At 42.6% G+C, this 16,469-nt stretch overlaps 1 protein-coding gene across 3 annotated transcripts in view; it reads right to left on the reverse strand.

Annotated features, from left to right (window-relative positions):
* The window catches only part of LOC105937229 (aryl hydrocarbon receptor-like), a 40,067-nt gene that overhangs the window by 20,953 nt on the left and 2,645 nt on the right, over positions 1 to 16,469 (reverse strand). For all 3 annotated transcript variants that reach the window (XR_004931272.1, XM_036138643.1, NM_001309946.1), the window contains 1 exon segment: positions 3,014 to 3,204. Coding sequence is in view for 2 of the 3 variants with exons in the window: in XM_036138643.1 (XP_035994536.1) it covers positions 3,014 to 3,204 (191 nt within the window). In the remaining variant the exon portion in view is untranslated.

Raw genomic sequence — 16,469 nt, forward strand, 5'->3', positions numbered from 1 at the left:
CTTGCTGAAAGACGAGACAGAAGATGGAAGAATATGCTGAGACATGAAGACAGATTGTGCTGTTACAGTTACAGTAAATGAAACCAATCAAGAAATGAGAGGCAAATACCAAGTGCAGTGTTTTTTTCTCTCCGCATGTCTGGTGGCACCTTCTACAGGCTCATTGCTCCTGAAGGCTGAAGCTACCAGCTGATCAGATGTGCTTCATCTTGATGTTCATCCAAACTTTAGTTAGCGATGCAACACATGAATCTGAGACAGATTTCCACACCCTGTTTTATGTAAAGCTTGACCTGCTGAGTTTGATTTTGGGGAGATTCCAATTTCTGCTTAAGAAATATATCTAACAGCATCCAAAATATTTTTTACTACCTCTCCTGCAGTAGGATTATTTCCTTCCTGTTATATCTGAGAACGGGTGATGTCACCATATGGCATGGGTTAAAGCAAAAAGAATCAGTTTGACTGAATTTTTTCGAGTCGGCCCATATATTCCCGGGACCGTGGAAATAATGCCACATTAGTTCACTCACTTGCTTATTGTGCAGAGTCAACTTTAACCAAATCTGGTAGTTTTACAATATACAATGACCATTCCTGTCTCTGTCCCACCTTCCAGCTTCAGAGCCTTGGCGTCATCCTGGACAGCCTCTGCATAATCTCCTTCACTTTCCACATCCAGAACATCACCTGGTTAACTTTCACATTTACAGCATCAAGTTCTTCCTTCACATTTTTGCCAAACTGGTCCACAGTCCACTTCACAGTTTCAGCTCCCTTCCCTCCATAAACCTCCATAAACTACAACTAGTACAAAAGACAGCAGCTTCATCATTACATCATCTACTTCACACCTGTACATTAACTCCACTGTCACATTCAGTATAAATTAATCCTATGATCATACAAGGCCAACCACAACCTGGACAATGCAGGACATAAACACTATGATGTCATACATTTTAGTTTAACACAGATCACAAATTTCAATAATCACTCTCTGCTTTGCCAGTTATTGCTCAACAATTAATGATCACAGCTCATGAGTTTATAAAAAGGCATTATTTAGCTTTTTTGAAGTTTAATAAAACTGTTAAATCTTAGCCCAGTGACTGGAGACAGGAGCCCACAACACCCCCCCGACCCTGTGTGACGTCGAGCTGCGTTTCCCCATCAGATACGGCTTGACGTCACACCTGTAGGGAAAAGCCGGTATAGAAAATCCATGAAGGGTGGGATGTTACATTTTTAAGAAGTTTAATAAAATTGCTCAAGGTTTATCAGAAAAAACATAACTTGCTTTTAAATATGAATATTTTAATTAGCAAAATGTTAATGTATTTCGTAAAGTTAAATATTGTTGAAGGTAATCTTGGCTGCAGTATCGTCTGTCTGGCAGGTGTTTTTGGGTCGGAGTAAAATAACTTCATAAAAGCTCTCTGAGAATCACCTCTGGCCTCACCCAGTTAGAACCCGCTCTCCAGTCCATGTTGTAGCTGCCGTTTCTTTTTTGATGTAGTTTCCTTAATAATCAAAATCTTTGTCATTTTATTAAGAGTGTCCCGGTGCGCAGCGGCTCATGAGATGAACGCTGTTTATTGACTGATAGCCGCTCTGACTGCAGCTCTGCCTTCTTTGGTTCAGAAAAGTGCAGGAGAAATTATTTATTCTATTTTATTACTTTTCCCAATGTGGACCCAGTCAATGTGGGACATTGTTTCACATTCAGACCCTTCCTCAAAAAAAACAAACAAAAAAAAAAAGCGCGTCATGCTAAATTAGCCGAGCTAGAGCGTTACTCTTTGAGTTTTAAATAAAGCATAGCAGTGAATCATGAGGAGATCCCTGGTTGGTCGCTGCGTTTATCAGCTAAATTACTGGAAGCGAAGGAATAAACATTGACAGGTGACATGGCCACAGGTGGAAATAACTCATTAATTAACTGCAGGAGCAGCGACAGACTGCTTACCCAGGGAAGTTGTTGTCAGTTGTTCTATCCGCTCCACTTCCTGACCTGCTGGTTTGCATAAACCCAAAGAAAACCTTTGATCACCGCTACTTTCATTCATACATCTGTGTCAGTTTGAGATGTTCTTCCAAAAGTTTGAGCAGCGATAAAGCTCAGATTGGCAGATGTCCGCTTTGCAAAGACCCGCCCTACTCTCTTTCTGATTGGCTAATGTTCCGGTTTTGCCAGGTTTCATTGGTCGAGAGCAGCTTCAGTTTAAAACCTTGAATAAAAAGTGTAGACAGAACAATTTGCGCTCATTTTCCAAATAATGGAAATCCACCAACTCCTGGACAGTCTGTGGTGCAACGTGGTTAGGGTGGATGGAGCGAGACGTGATGTCCCAGATGTGCTCAGTTGGATTCAGGTCTGGGGAACGGGCGGACCGGTCCACAGCATCAATGCCTACATGTTACAGGAACTTAGATGCCCCATGTTTCCCCCTCTATATTATAAGCCTAGCCCCCCCGTCCCCCGGTGGAAACCCTGAAGTGAAACAGCTACAGATCCAGGAGCAGCTAAAGACGTCACACACATGCAACTCTTAGGAACCCAAGGACTCAGGATGACAGAGATGTCTAGGTGCACATGTGAATGGAATGATAATAAGAAAACAGCTCTGAATGTATCAGAGCATAGAAGGAGAAATAATATGTGATTTTGTTTTTAAACTGAAAATAAAAGGGTTTTCTGTACTGATGTCTCTTGATAAAAACCTACGGATATCTGATATAAAGCTAATGTTTGATCAGTTTTACAGAAGGTCTTCCTTGATCCAGTTCCACTGAACCAGAGGCCAGTGAAAGCACAAAAAGTGGGATAAGAAACACGATCCCAACACTTCTATTCATAGCAGCTGAAACAACAAAAAGCTTTTGTGACAAAAAGGTTTAAACTAACAGGTTGGCAACCAGAGCAACATGTAATCCTCATCCAATGTAGCATTAGTGTAGATATAGAATGGCTGACTATGGCCTCATCTAGCGGGATGGTGAGGCTGCTTACCTTTAAAGTAGCTCTTGACCCTCAGGTATCCCACGCTGAGGCGCAGAACCGAGAGTTTGTCCAGACGGGAGCGAATCTCATCAGGGAAGGGCAGGAGCTCCATCAGCCTGTCCAGCTCCCCGTTTAGCCGATCCCGGTGGCGCTTTGAAGGGTTTGATTTAACAACTTCATTGCTGTCAGCCATCTTCTTCCTGAGGGGTAAAATGATAATATGTGTTCAGTAATCAAGAAGTTCAAGCCTGATCAGCGGGCTGTTTTCCGAAAGCAGAGCATCTGTGGAGGGAGTGGCATTGTAGTAAATAACTACTGATCTACACAGGCATATATCAATGAACAGTCTCCCTTCACAGATCTGAGAGGGACTCCAAAGAGCCACTAACACCAGCAGCATGTTCAAACAAAACAAAAGCCAGAGAACCACTCAACATCTGAGCTTCTCACTAACAGCCTTCTGGCTGTTGGTTGTTGCTCCTACATCAGCTCTAACAAGCTGATAAAATGATCTTATATCACCGCTTAGTTCTCACTGTCAAAAGGGAAGTTCTCATGTTAGATGGAGCCATATTAAACAGGAAACATATGGTGCTCTACAGAGCTAGAACAGGAAAAGAGGGGGGGGGGTGTATTCACATCATCCTACCAGTTAGAAACAGTTCACTAACAAGGACACCGTCACAGCAGCTGATCTGGCCTTTGGTTAAAATATGAGATTCTAATAATTACCCATCAAATATGTTAGATGATCAACATCTGTATTGACAGAACTGTTGGCAGTGTTCGGATCTGCATTCAGAAGCAGCTGCTAGTGCCTCTATCTGGGAAGGGTTTTAGGTCCTTTCTGAACTCCATGGAGTCCATTGTTCTGCAGGCGGGGTTAAGATTGCCTCTACGTAGAAAACAGTCTTTCAGTCCGTGGATAACCTGAGGTCTGCCATCACAGAATGGCTGCAAATCAAAGAAAATAATCCTGATCACAAGTATTCCTGCCAAAGTTCCGACCTTATCCTGACTGAAATGCCTGGGAGGGGCCTCACATGCACTGAAGCAGGACTGAGGAGAAGAGGGAACATGAGTCTCTCTCTGTTGATGTGAGAGACAAAGAGTCATCCAGAAATCCAGCACCTTGCAGCTGAAGGTGGTTATACCAGGTACTGACTTGTAATAGACAGGATATTACTGACTTTGGTTTTATTCAATTAGTAATGACAGCATAATATGTCATATGCGTTCACTTATCCAATGAACCTTTTAACACAATAAAGTCACATTCAAAATAAATGGAACAGCCCGACAACCTTAGCCAGGTGAATCAGGGTGTAGAATTAGATCCCAACATTTTTGCAAGACTTCTCCCTTATTGCTGTGAACAGTTCCTGAAATCCCTCTCTCTGTCTCCTTTGTAGGCTCTCCTTTCCTATTTAGAATAAATCAGCAAATTGCCGCAGATCGTTAGAAACAGGACTTTTCAGGAAGCTTTGGGGAATGTTCCAGAAACTGCAATGTGTAATAAAACTCCTGTCTGCTGCTCTGTATAGCAGTAAGTAACATTTAACATAATACTAGGACTATGGATGTTGTGCATCAGGAGTGAGCCTGTGACATAATCCTGTGGGGGTTTCTGAGGTCTGAGGAGGTGAAGATTTAGAGGCACACGTGACATAGTAACGTTTGACCAGTTCTAATCACATCAGATGGCACAGTTTCACCCCTGAATCTTGATGGAAAAGTCAGACATATTGGCAGTCCAGGCAGCAAACCTCCCTCCTTTCCCTGAAGTTCTTTCCTTAGAGAAATCTGGGTTAATGACAGGCTATTAAATTTCCTCCTCCACCACTAACCCGCCCGCTGCCCTCATACTCCAGCTCTACCTTCTCAGAAATGATCTCACTCTGCAGAAATGCTCCGCAGAGACAAAAGCCAGCATTCAGAACAAGTTTCTCTTCCTTGATTTAAACACTCACATGGGTCTAGCAGACGTTGGGGTGTTCTGTCTGTTTTAACAAATCTGTTTCTGTGTGGCCTGCTGGGGTGGTGGCACCTCGTCTGGATACTGTAGAGGAGTGAGGAGAATGTAGCCAATCAGTAACCTTGCCTGCGAGCTGAATTCTTGTGGTATTTGTGCGTTCACAAACACACGAGAATCCATCTTGTTCCGCTGCAGCCTCAACCATTCGAGATCGATGGTTTAAGGCGGGACATACCGCTGTGACGAAAGCAAGAGCTGCTGAGGCCACAGCCGGACCAACATAAACATGGCCGCGTGGGAGGACGTAGGCCAGGGGTCGGGAACGTATGGCTCGCCAGCCAGTTGTGGCTCTTTTGATAATTTCATCTGGCTCGCAGATAAAACAAAATATCACCGCTACTGTTTTCATCGCGCATGCGCGCCGGACTGGAAGGCAGAAGGCGGGCGCAAACAAAGAAAACGACGAGTTCTCAACGTATTTTTCTTCTTTAGATAACGTATCACAAGATCAACTTAAGAGTAAGTTGATGGTTGATATCGCGACATAGGCACCAGAAACCCCAGTGACCCCATGAGGGATTAAGCGGGTCAGAAAATGGATGGATGGATGAATGGATGTTCACGGACACAGACCGCTCCTCACCAGAGAGGAAGACCCGCCCGGTAGGTTAAAAAAATTGTTCACAAAGGATTATTTAGGTGTTTTTGTCTTGTTAAAATGGGTGGAGGTGTCGTACTAGCGCGCGTGAACAAGGGCGTAATGCAGCCACTGGGAGTAGCAGAGCCGTCTGCAGCTTCTCCCGGCCCCGTGCAGCGATCGCCAACTCCCCTCCGCCGCTATTTCAGTAGAACAATGAGCAGTGCAAAATGAAGTTGTATTTACCGGAAATGAAGTGTAGACTGCACATTCTGTCAGGGTATGATGGCTCCCCCAGTCGACTGGGATTGTGTGCCTGGGTCCTTCTTCATTGAAAATATCCATTTCTTTTGTCTTTCTTCGGTAAACGAAACAAACGAACATCCAACGATCTGGAATGCCTCTGTGTGCAACCGGGAGCACAACAAGTCGTAGGCATTGTTTACATTCTGAAAATAAACTAACTAAAAGCACGGTCTAATTCACCCGTTTTGTAATGATTGAATGCGAGAACAGTCCTGTGTTTGCCTACAAGTGGGACCCGGAAGTAGCGCGGACGTCACGCTTGAACTACCCTATTGGCTCTCACTGAAATAAATTTCCAGATATTTTGCTTTCATGGCTCTCTGAGTCAAAAAGGTTCCCGACCCCTGACGTAGGCGTAGCTGCTGCTATCACGTCTGTTTGGTCAGAATCCATGATTTCACCTTTGAAAGTAGAACAGCAAGAAGAGCCTTGACTAGCTTACCTTGTTGTGGTTTCTCATAGCAGCTGCTTACATTTCTAAACTGCTACGGTGATCAGCTGAAAGCAGCCTGTGGTAGGAGGACACTAGGTGGCGCTTCACCAATCAGCTCACAGAGTTCTGCTGAATGTCCCTCTTTTCCTCAGACAGAGTGATAGGAGCAGACCCAGATTGATGATGTGCAGAACGGACAGTGCTACACATTATCAGTCTGGGTTGTCAGGTTAGGGAATCTGTCCTCTGTGATTAAACACCAGACAGCACTGGGAGATTAGAGTGTTTCTTCTGAGTAAAACCTTTAAAATCAATGTTGTATTTTCCAACATCTCCTGTAGAAACAGCAAAAAAACTGATCACAGACATCTCAGACTGTAAGAGGTTTTATTGGTCAATAACTGCCAGAGGAAGTGTCCACTTTCATTTGTGTAAACACTACTAAAAGTGAGGGGAGAACAGTTATATGCTGATTGCAGGACTTAAACCTGAACTAATCATTCAATGACAATAAAGTTGAATCTAATCTAATCTAAAACATCAATCACTGGGAAACCTGGCCATTCTTCAGTCAAGTGAAAAATTAAAAAATATACAGTAGAAATATTCTGGTGAAGATTCTCAGTCATCCAGGTTATGGTCATTCCAAAAAAAAGTTAAAAAACAAAAACAACTGGACTTTTTTTTTTTGAAGTTTGAAGACGTTTTGCTTCCTAACAAGGTTATGCAGTTCAGTCAGTGAGGAATGTTCTGATCTTTATATTGGAGAAACCTAACAACCTCTCCACAGATGCATGGCTCAACACAGGAGAGCTACCTCCTCAGGACAAGACTCTGCTGTCCACCTACACCTAAAGGACAAAGGACACTCTGTGAGGACCAACATGTTCACATTTTGGATTTTCAATTGTTACACCATCACTGCACAGCACTGTATAGCGCTGAAAAGTGCTACATAAATAAACTTGTCTTGTCATCATTCTAAAACAAATAAATACATAAAAAACCAGTTCAGGGTATGTGAGCAAGAAAGCTAGAGATAGGCACTAGCCCAACTAGGTCCTACAAGGACAAGCGAATATAGACGGATGGATGGAGAAGCTGAATGAAACTAACTCGGCTCTTATCAACTCATCTACCTGCATGAATTTATCACAACCCATCTTGGAGACACAGAGCACTTTCAGCACTCCTCTCTAAGACTGTCATTGCACAATAAAATAATTGTGTGTTGATGGTAGGAAGTGCCAAAATAGTATCTGGCAGGTTTTCCACTACATGTAAGTGATTGCGGTGCACCGTCACTGCAAAATAAAAGCTGCCACACCTTCACAATGTTAAAATAAGTTAAAGTATTTTAGATATATATTATGTATAGCCAGTGCCTGAAATTAACTTCCTGATTTACCAGCCAAGTTGGCCAGCAGATTCAACCGGCTAAGCATATTTTTTACCAGCCAAAATACTAATTCTGACTGACTCCTGCTAAATATCTCCACATAATCCCGCTACGTAATTAGCCTGAGCTAACCTCTAGTTGTTGGCAAACGGACATGACGTAAGTGCTGTCATTCTCGCATCACATGTGCGAGAGTCTGTGTGCGTTTGTCAGACGAGCTGACAGCCGAGGAACATAAAGAAGCACCACCCAAATTTGCCTGTATTTGCACAATTATACTAACCAGAATCCGAGTTTGAAATTAACTTAAATATCATAAAAAGATAGAATGTACTTTATTTTGAAAAACCAACACTGCCTGCTTCTTCCTGTCTGGCTAGCGGCAGTCACATAATATAAGAGTAGACCCCGCACTGACTGTCGCTGCGGAGGAATTACGGCCGCCATCTTGGGGCGGTCGACCTGCTACCCAATCCTGCTGGTTGAAGGTGAACAGACGAATGATACCTCAGCACTGTGCGGCTTATTTTTGTTTAAATCGAGGGACTATCTACGTCAGGGCTCGAGGGATAACTTTTCACAAGTAAGATGAAAAGATATTGTTTATATTTTTGATTAGAATGTGATTTTTCTATTATTAGGTAGAGAGATACAGGTCTACACGTCCAAGTCTTTGTGACTTAGTCTCTCCACAATGGCATCTGCTCCGTGAAGGCATCAGAGCTTTGTTAGACATTAGGGAATAAACGGTCTCGCTGCCTCACGGATTTACATTGATGAGCCGTTCATTACAGTTCTCAAACATAATCCATGGTGGCATCTCGGTTCATAAGAATCTTTTTGCCCAGAAGAAAAAAGAGCGACAACTACCGATAACTATGTTCTTCTCCTGAAAAAAACACACCTGCACCGCAGGCTTTAGAAGAAAAAAATGCTACAGAGTGGAGTCAGGATGCAGCGCCTCAGTCAGAAGAGCAGTGAAATACACGTGAGTCGCTATTTGTCCTACTGTACTTTCTATTTTTTTTCATAATAATTTATCATTTTCTCCCGTTCTAATCCAATGACTCGGGTCGCGGTGGGGCGGCGCTGATCTCCGCAATCTGAAGCCTTATTAAAATTATTATTTTACAGCACAGTAGTTATTTGTAAATAATAAAAAACGTTTATATAGTACTTTTATTTGTTAAACAAATGCTTGGGCCAGTAAAAAGGTGTTGTTCTTTGGTTTCAATGTACTATGTAGTACTGTATTATAATTGTAAAAAAAAAAAAAAGGTTACTACTTTACGGATTCCGTCTATCACGGGTTCTTTTTGGAACGTATATATATATATATATGGGACATGTATATATATATATACACATATATACATGGGAGCTGATGGGAGTGAAGGTAGAGGGAACAATTTTGCCATTATTTCATGCAGTTTACGGCTTCAATAACTGTCAATAACTGCTGAAAGTAGCTTATGTGGTGCAGATTCCAATTTTGGGCTGAGATTCTGAAAATGAGTTTTTACATGTTTTTACACGTTGATAATATTGCAGAAACCTAACACTTTAATGCTTATTAATTTGTTGTCTCTGTATTTGATAAAATAAGGCTGGATCATATTTCCAAATGAAGGAAGGTGCCGGAACTGTCCAGGGTATAAAACTGAACCCTGACAAAGTGTAAGACATGAATCACCTGGAAATTTGAAACACTTTTCCAGGCTTTAAAAAACTGTGTGTATGAAGGTGGATATAAACAGCACACAAAACAGAAAGTTCAGGATAAAATGACTAGATTAGGATAAGATGTGTGTGTGAGAGAGAGAGTGAAAAAGAAACAATGAACAATAAGTAATATGTAACAACATGTATGAAAAAAGTATTTTGGCACGAGAACACATATTTATTTACGCTTAGTGTAAACATAGTGGAGTGAAGCGTCTATGCATAATATGTCTGAGCCTACCCCCCCCCCCCCCACGCCCACCGTGTGATGGGTTGCCGCTTGATTTGGGCTTGTTTTTAGAGCGCTGGTTGTTTGTTTGTTACATAAAATCTGGCAACACAGATCGCACCAGACTGCAGTGTGCTGCTCTCAGGAGAGAAGGAAAACTAGAGGACAGCCCACTGTTGCCCATTTAGAGTCTAGCAATTTTCATCCATTACAAAATTCATCCACACATACAAAATAAACTATTAGTGAAACTATCAAATGTCAGAAGCAACAGATTTTACAATATAATTGAAAATAATCAGTTAAAACAACTACATGCTGATGTGACAGCATCTCTTCATTAAACGTCTTTTAAAAGATTCTAAGGAGACCAGCTCCCTCGGTTTTAAGACATTTTGTAGAAGATTCCATGCAGAAGGAGCAGCAAACTGATAGCCCTTCTTTCCCAGCTCAGATCGGACCTTTGGAATTGATAATACAAATGTGTACTTCCCTCAGTGCTGTCTTACTGGCACACCCCATCTGCTGCTGCAGCCTCGTCATGTAAACATAGTTTTTAAACTAATCTTCTTTGTCCCTGAACTTGATTCACACAACTTCAATCACTTATTCACCTCATTCACTATGTATTGTGATAACTGTCTTTTTGGCACAGCTTGTTTCATGTAGTGTGGATTCAGGCACGGTATTAAAATTCAAAAATCATTTTAAAAAAGGTCATTTTTAGTTCCAAATATATTTACCTTAATCGCTATTTTTAATGACTTTTTGGTCTTGGAAAAAGCTCTCCTACAGCCTGGGTCCCAAATGTATGAATAAATTTGTAAATTAGACGATAACATCCCCTCCCTCCCCAACCACACTCCAAAAAAAAAAAAAAGATAAATAAATATATACTCCACCATGGTTTAAAAAAAACCCTAGAGTAAACCCTGTCTGGTCTGCATGCACATTTACACAGACATACAAAAACTACCAGTGTGGATTCCGGTGGGGTTTAATCAGCACAGCAGCCTGTAATTAACCCAGATTGGCAAACCAAGAACCTGTAGCTGCAACTAGTAAGAGTCAGAGTACTCTCGCTTCTGATAACAGTGAGATAAGAAGAAACAAAAACAGGTTCAGGGGAAAAATTTGGAGCCTTCAGTCATGCTGCACAGCACGTCCGCAGTGTTGTGAATAGCTGAATAGTGAAAGGGTGACCAGCAGTGCATTTAATGCAATATCCTGCAGTACAAAGGTATCTGACATCTTCTCATGTCATGTCCACAAACGTCTGTTTTATGCAAACATGATTACCTCATCCTTAGTAAGTGAGGAAGTGTTGGCGGAATCTTTAAAACCTGATAGTTTTCTAACTGTTTCTGAGCTACCTAAAATTTTAGCTTTATCTAAACCTTCTACCTGTATGCTAGACCCAATCCCAAGCAAGTTATTTAAGGAAGTATTCTCTCCTGAGAAGTATGCTCTGGTGAAGGTCACTAATGATATTCCCATGGCCTCAGATAATGGACTTGTGTCTATACTTGTCCTGTTAGATCTCAGTGCTGCATTTGATACAGTTGATCACAATATTCTCCTGAAAAGACTTGAGCATACTGTAGGGATTAAGGGAAAAGCATTAGGCTGGTTTAAATCTTATCTGTCGGACAGATTCCAGTTTGTCCATGTTAATAATAAATCTTCCTCAAACTCTAGGGTCACCTGTGGAGTACCACAGGGTTCAGTCCTTGGACCAATTCTCTTTACTATATATATGCTTCCGATCGGCAAAATTATCAGACAGCATGGGATTAATTTCCACTGTTATGCTGATGACACTCAGCTATATTTATCCATAAATCCTGATGAATCCAATCAATTACTTCGACTGCAGTCATGTCTTGATGACATCAAAAGCTGGATGACTTTAAATTTCCTGCACTTAAATTCTGACAAGATAGAAGTTATAATCTTTGGGCCAGAGTCTTCAAAAAATAAAGTTCTTAATCAATCACTTAATCTGGGTGACATTAACTTGGCCTCTGGTAATAAAGTTAAAAATCTTGGTGTTATTTTTGACCAAGACATGTCATTTACATCCCATATTAAACAGGTTTCCAGAGTTTCCTTTTTTCACCTCCAGAATATCGCCAGAATTAGAAACATTCTGTCCAGGAGTGATGCTGAAAAACTGGTCCATGCATTTGTTACTTCAAGGCTGGACTATTGTAATTCTTTACTATCAGGAAGTCCACAAAATGCAGTTCAAAGCCTTCAGCTGATCCAAAATGCTGCGGCAAGAGTTCTGATGAAAATCAACCAGAGGGATCATATTTCTCCAATTTTAGCTTCCCTTCATTGGCTTCCTGTTAAATCAAGAATAGAATTTAAAATTCTCCTTCTAACGTATAAAGCCCTTAATAATCAAGCTCCATCATATATCAGAGCTCTGATTACCCCGTATGTTCCTAACAGAGCACTTCGCTCTCAGACTGCAGGTCTGCTGGTGGTTCCTAGAGTCTCTAAAAGTAGAATGGGAGGCAGATTCTTTAGCTATCAGGCTCCTCTCCTGTGGAACCAACTCCCAGTTTTGGTCCGTGAGGCAGACACCCCGTCTACTTTTAAGACTAATCTTAAAACTTTCCTTTGTGACAAAGCTTCTAGTCAGAGTGGCTCATGTTACCCTGAGCTACCTCTATAGTTATGCTGCTATAGGCTTAGGCTGCTGGAGGACATCAGGGTCTATTTTTCTTACTCTGCTGAATTCTCCTACTGCTCTACTATTTGCATTGTTTTTTTGTTATTTCAACTTTTAACTTTTTGTTCTGTCATTTTTCTCTTCATAGTAAGTACACCTGGTCTGGTGTTTTGTTAAATGTGACATCATCCAGGAGAGGCAGATCATCCACTATTACCATCTAACATAGAAAGTACTCCTGGGTCAATGTGAGCTTCTGAGCTTTCTGTGTCTCTGCTCTGTCTTCTCTAAGCCCCAGTGGGTGGAGGCAGATGAGCGTTCACACTGAGCCTGGTTCTGGTTCTGCTGGAGGTTCTCCTCCCTGTTAAAGGGGAGTTTTCCTCTCCACTGTCGCTTCATGCATGCTCAGTATGAGGGATTGCTGCAAAGCCATCAACAATGCAGACGACTGTCCACTGTGGCTCTACGCTCTTTCAGGAGGAGTGAATGCTGCTTGGAGAGACTTGATGCAACCTGCTGGGTTTCCTTAGAGAGGAAACTTTCTCACCAACCTGTCTGATTTCATTGAATTTGACTTTGTAAGATGCCTTGAGATGACATGTATTGTGAATAGCCGCTATATAAATAAAATTGAATTGAATTAAATAAAAGTTCATAGCTGTGAGGTGAAAGGAAAATAGTTTTCAAACTTTCTAAAAGTACAAATCTAAAGTATGGCATGTAGTTGTGTTGTCAGAGAAGCAGCAAAGAGACCTATGGTCACTCTGAAGGAGCTGTGAAGATCCCCAGCTCAGGTGGGAGAATCTGTTGATGAAACCTGACAGAAAGAAGGTGAAGAAGAAAGGCCAAGGGGTGAGCTTTTGGTCTACCTGCGTATGGATATAGGGGAAGACGTTTGCAGTGTAATGCATCAGACTAAAAACAGAGAACCGATATCCGAGTCAGACACAGTGTTGTGCTTTGAAAGGTTAATTTCATTTAAAAAACTGGACAGACAGAGAAAAACACGTCTGCTGTCTGCTGAAGTCCAGCATACACAGACAGACAGCTAAGCAGGTGAAGGAGACTAGCTGCTAAGGGCGGCTGCTCACAGGTGCCTGAGAAGATCTGGACTACAGTGTTGAAGGATGAGTGGTAGCAAGCAGATAGACAGTGCAGCACATCACTCTGAGCACAGGATCTCCATGGTGACCAGTGGTGGTGGTGGTGATGGATGGAGGGAAATGTAGGCTAACCCTGGAGGAAGATCTGTTTGATGCTGCAAAACCTTGAAGGTGCAGCGGAGGTTTAGCTTCCAGGAGGACAACGACGCTAAAGACACAGCCAGAGCTACACTGGAATAACTTCTGACTTCATAGTACATTCCTAAACTGAGTTTAAGCTATTTTGGAAAGCAGAAATGGCACGCATTTCAGTCTGTAGATGCACAAGGCTGGCAGAGGCACATCCCAGAAGACAAATGTCACATCTTTATCATCTTTCTTCACCTGTATGATTCAAGCCGGGTAAAAACAACCCAAATATGCCACGTTTTGACTTTTGATTGACAACTGGAAAAAAAAATAACAAGAAAACAGAAAACAACATTGTTGTAATATTTAAGAGTTGCCTTCTGTTAATCTATTTTTATCCATTCATTTCTACATTTTATTCCAAAATCCTTTGCTTGGCACAGCAACAACCAGTCATGATATAAACAAAATGGAAGTATTCTGTCCTAAATTCTTCCTGATTGGAAGTTTTGTAGGAAAGCTAGCAGAAAGTGTTGCACTAATTGTGTTTAAATGTGAGCAGGCACCACACTAAATGGGCAAGACGCACAGCAGGCGTCCCTGTAGTAAAAGGCCATGTTAACCAGCAGCTCCTCCATGGAATCCCCCAGCGTAGTGACCACTGCTGCTTAGCATGGGCCTCAATAGTGCCTCTGTGCAGCAGAGCCCAGCCGGCTGTGCTGCACACCTCCGCCCACAATCTCCAGCAACACAGACGTCTACATATAGGCCACCTCTTTCTTTTGGTGTCTACTCTGGGAGCAGCCAGATCTGTATGAGCACAGCATGTGCATCTAGACCCACAGAGAACAGTGTTATGTCAAGCTGCAACATACAGAAACTGTGAAAACGCTTTGCCTGAACTGGGGTTACAGCCCTCTGTTACTCTACTCTATGGCCACCATCTTTAAAGAGCGAGTATTGCTATTACCTGTGACAGACTGCAGTCAGTGATCAGAGACAACAACTGCCAAAGCGGGGCCCAGAAATGTCATCTTGTGTTAACTGAGACAGCCCATCCACACCGCCGCTGAAACGTTGCAAGGGACCCAGTGTCCCGTGGGAAAAATGGAGCATCTACCAAAGGCGTAGTGGTTGGAACCGACGTTGGCTTGTGGTTGGCCACTTTGTGCAGAGTCTGTAAATGTGTCCAGGATCAGTTCACCAAAGAATCTAAATGCAAAGCTGAAAAGCAAGACGATCTTTCAACTTCTGCAGAGCGAGAGTTGGGGTGCAGGTCTCAGCATATAAAGGCCGAGGACGGAGGCACACCTGGAAGCTCATCATCTTCTAACCCTCGCTGCGTGACAACAAACATCGCGTCCCTGCATGAACTCATGTGGGCTCAAGAGTATCCAGGGTGACTCTAGGTCTGCCGCCGCTTCCAGAAATGCCCCGTCAGTCTGGATCACACCACCAGCAGTTTCTCTGAACACAGGTTGATCTGATGTGCTCAGAGAGACGAGCTAAGATGGGCATCCTGGGATCTGACAGGTTCCTGCAGCTTCTCTGAGGCCGAGCTGTGAGCAGAGACGGGCAAAGACTGACCCAGATCGTTAGACAACAGCTATGTTTACATGGACATAAGCAATGGGAACAAAGTTAAGGAACACTATCATTGGATTAAGCTAATTGGAACGATATTGTATTTTGAATGAGAAGAGTGGTTATAGGGCTGGCCAGTAAAACACCAACCGTAGCTACTGCGATAGACCCGTGATCGATATGGATAGAAAATACATCCGATAAACTGAAGACCGAACCAGAACCGCACTGCCTTCTGAAGGCTGTAGGGGGAGGAAAGACTTTAGCCTCTCGGCTCTCGCAGCCCAGCTACGCAAGGTTATTCCGGTTTTCTTCGGCACAGGCAGAAGTACGGCTTCTTTAGCACTGTTTCCCGCAGGAATGTGCTTAAGCGAGGCGGTGAGTTGGGGGGGGGGGGAGGGGGGGGAAGAGACGACGACAAGTTTTACACGGACCGAGGGGGGGGGGTATTCATGTGTTTTTTCCCTGCCATTCACTATATGCACGCGCGAAAGCAACAACAAAAAAACGCCTGTTAACGTCAAATAAACATGCAAGCATATAGAGTTAGTTTTTTGTTTTTTTTTGGAAGATAGCGCTGCAGGAAACCCTGTTTAGTGTTTTTTAGGGAAATCTGAGGACTCTGCGGCTGTCACAGTTCTTGTAGTCTGAATAAAGCCTGGTGCGTGGAGTCGTATGTCATGACTGGATTGATTGATTGATTGATTGATTGATTGATTGATTGATTGATTGATTGATTGATTTTGTGCCCCTATAAACGGTGCTAGTGGATTGTTGTTTTTTTTCCAATGTGAGCACATTTCAATCTGATCCAAGTTATTTTGCACATTTAAACATAGTTCACGTTAGACGGTTCAGGAGAAACGGACAGGTTTCCTATGAAACCCATTCTGGGGATGCTCAGCCAAAACCAGGAGAGAGGAGAGGGAAACTTTGTCAAAAGGTCCCAATCGTTTGTCAAACTGTGTTGGCAAAGCCAACTCAGACAGGCAGCATGTGGCAAACCTGGCAAACCTGGTCTGTAGGGCCACTAGGAATGAAAATGTGTCTCTGGACAGCGTAATAGCAAAGCAAGGTAGGGGGGAATTAAAACAAAACAACACTCTATAATACATATTGGTACTTTCTTAAAAAGGACTTGTCTTCTATCAGATATTTGTATCAGGTTCTGTTCAGGTATGGGTTCCACATGGGATAGTGGTAGACTTGCATAAAGCAAACCTGCACTGCAAACATGGTGCCTGCAGTTGATAAAGTAGGGTTAAATG

This window comes from Fundulus heteroclitus, chromosome 7 (genome assembly GCF_011125445.2).
Source record: "Fundulus heteroclitus isolate FHET01 chromosome 7, MU-UCD_Fhet_4.1, whole genome shotgun sequence".
Taxonomy (NCBI): domain Eukaryota; kingdom Metazoa; phylum Chordata; class Actinopteri; order Cyprinodontiformes; family Fundulidae; genus Fundulus; species Fundulus heteroclitus.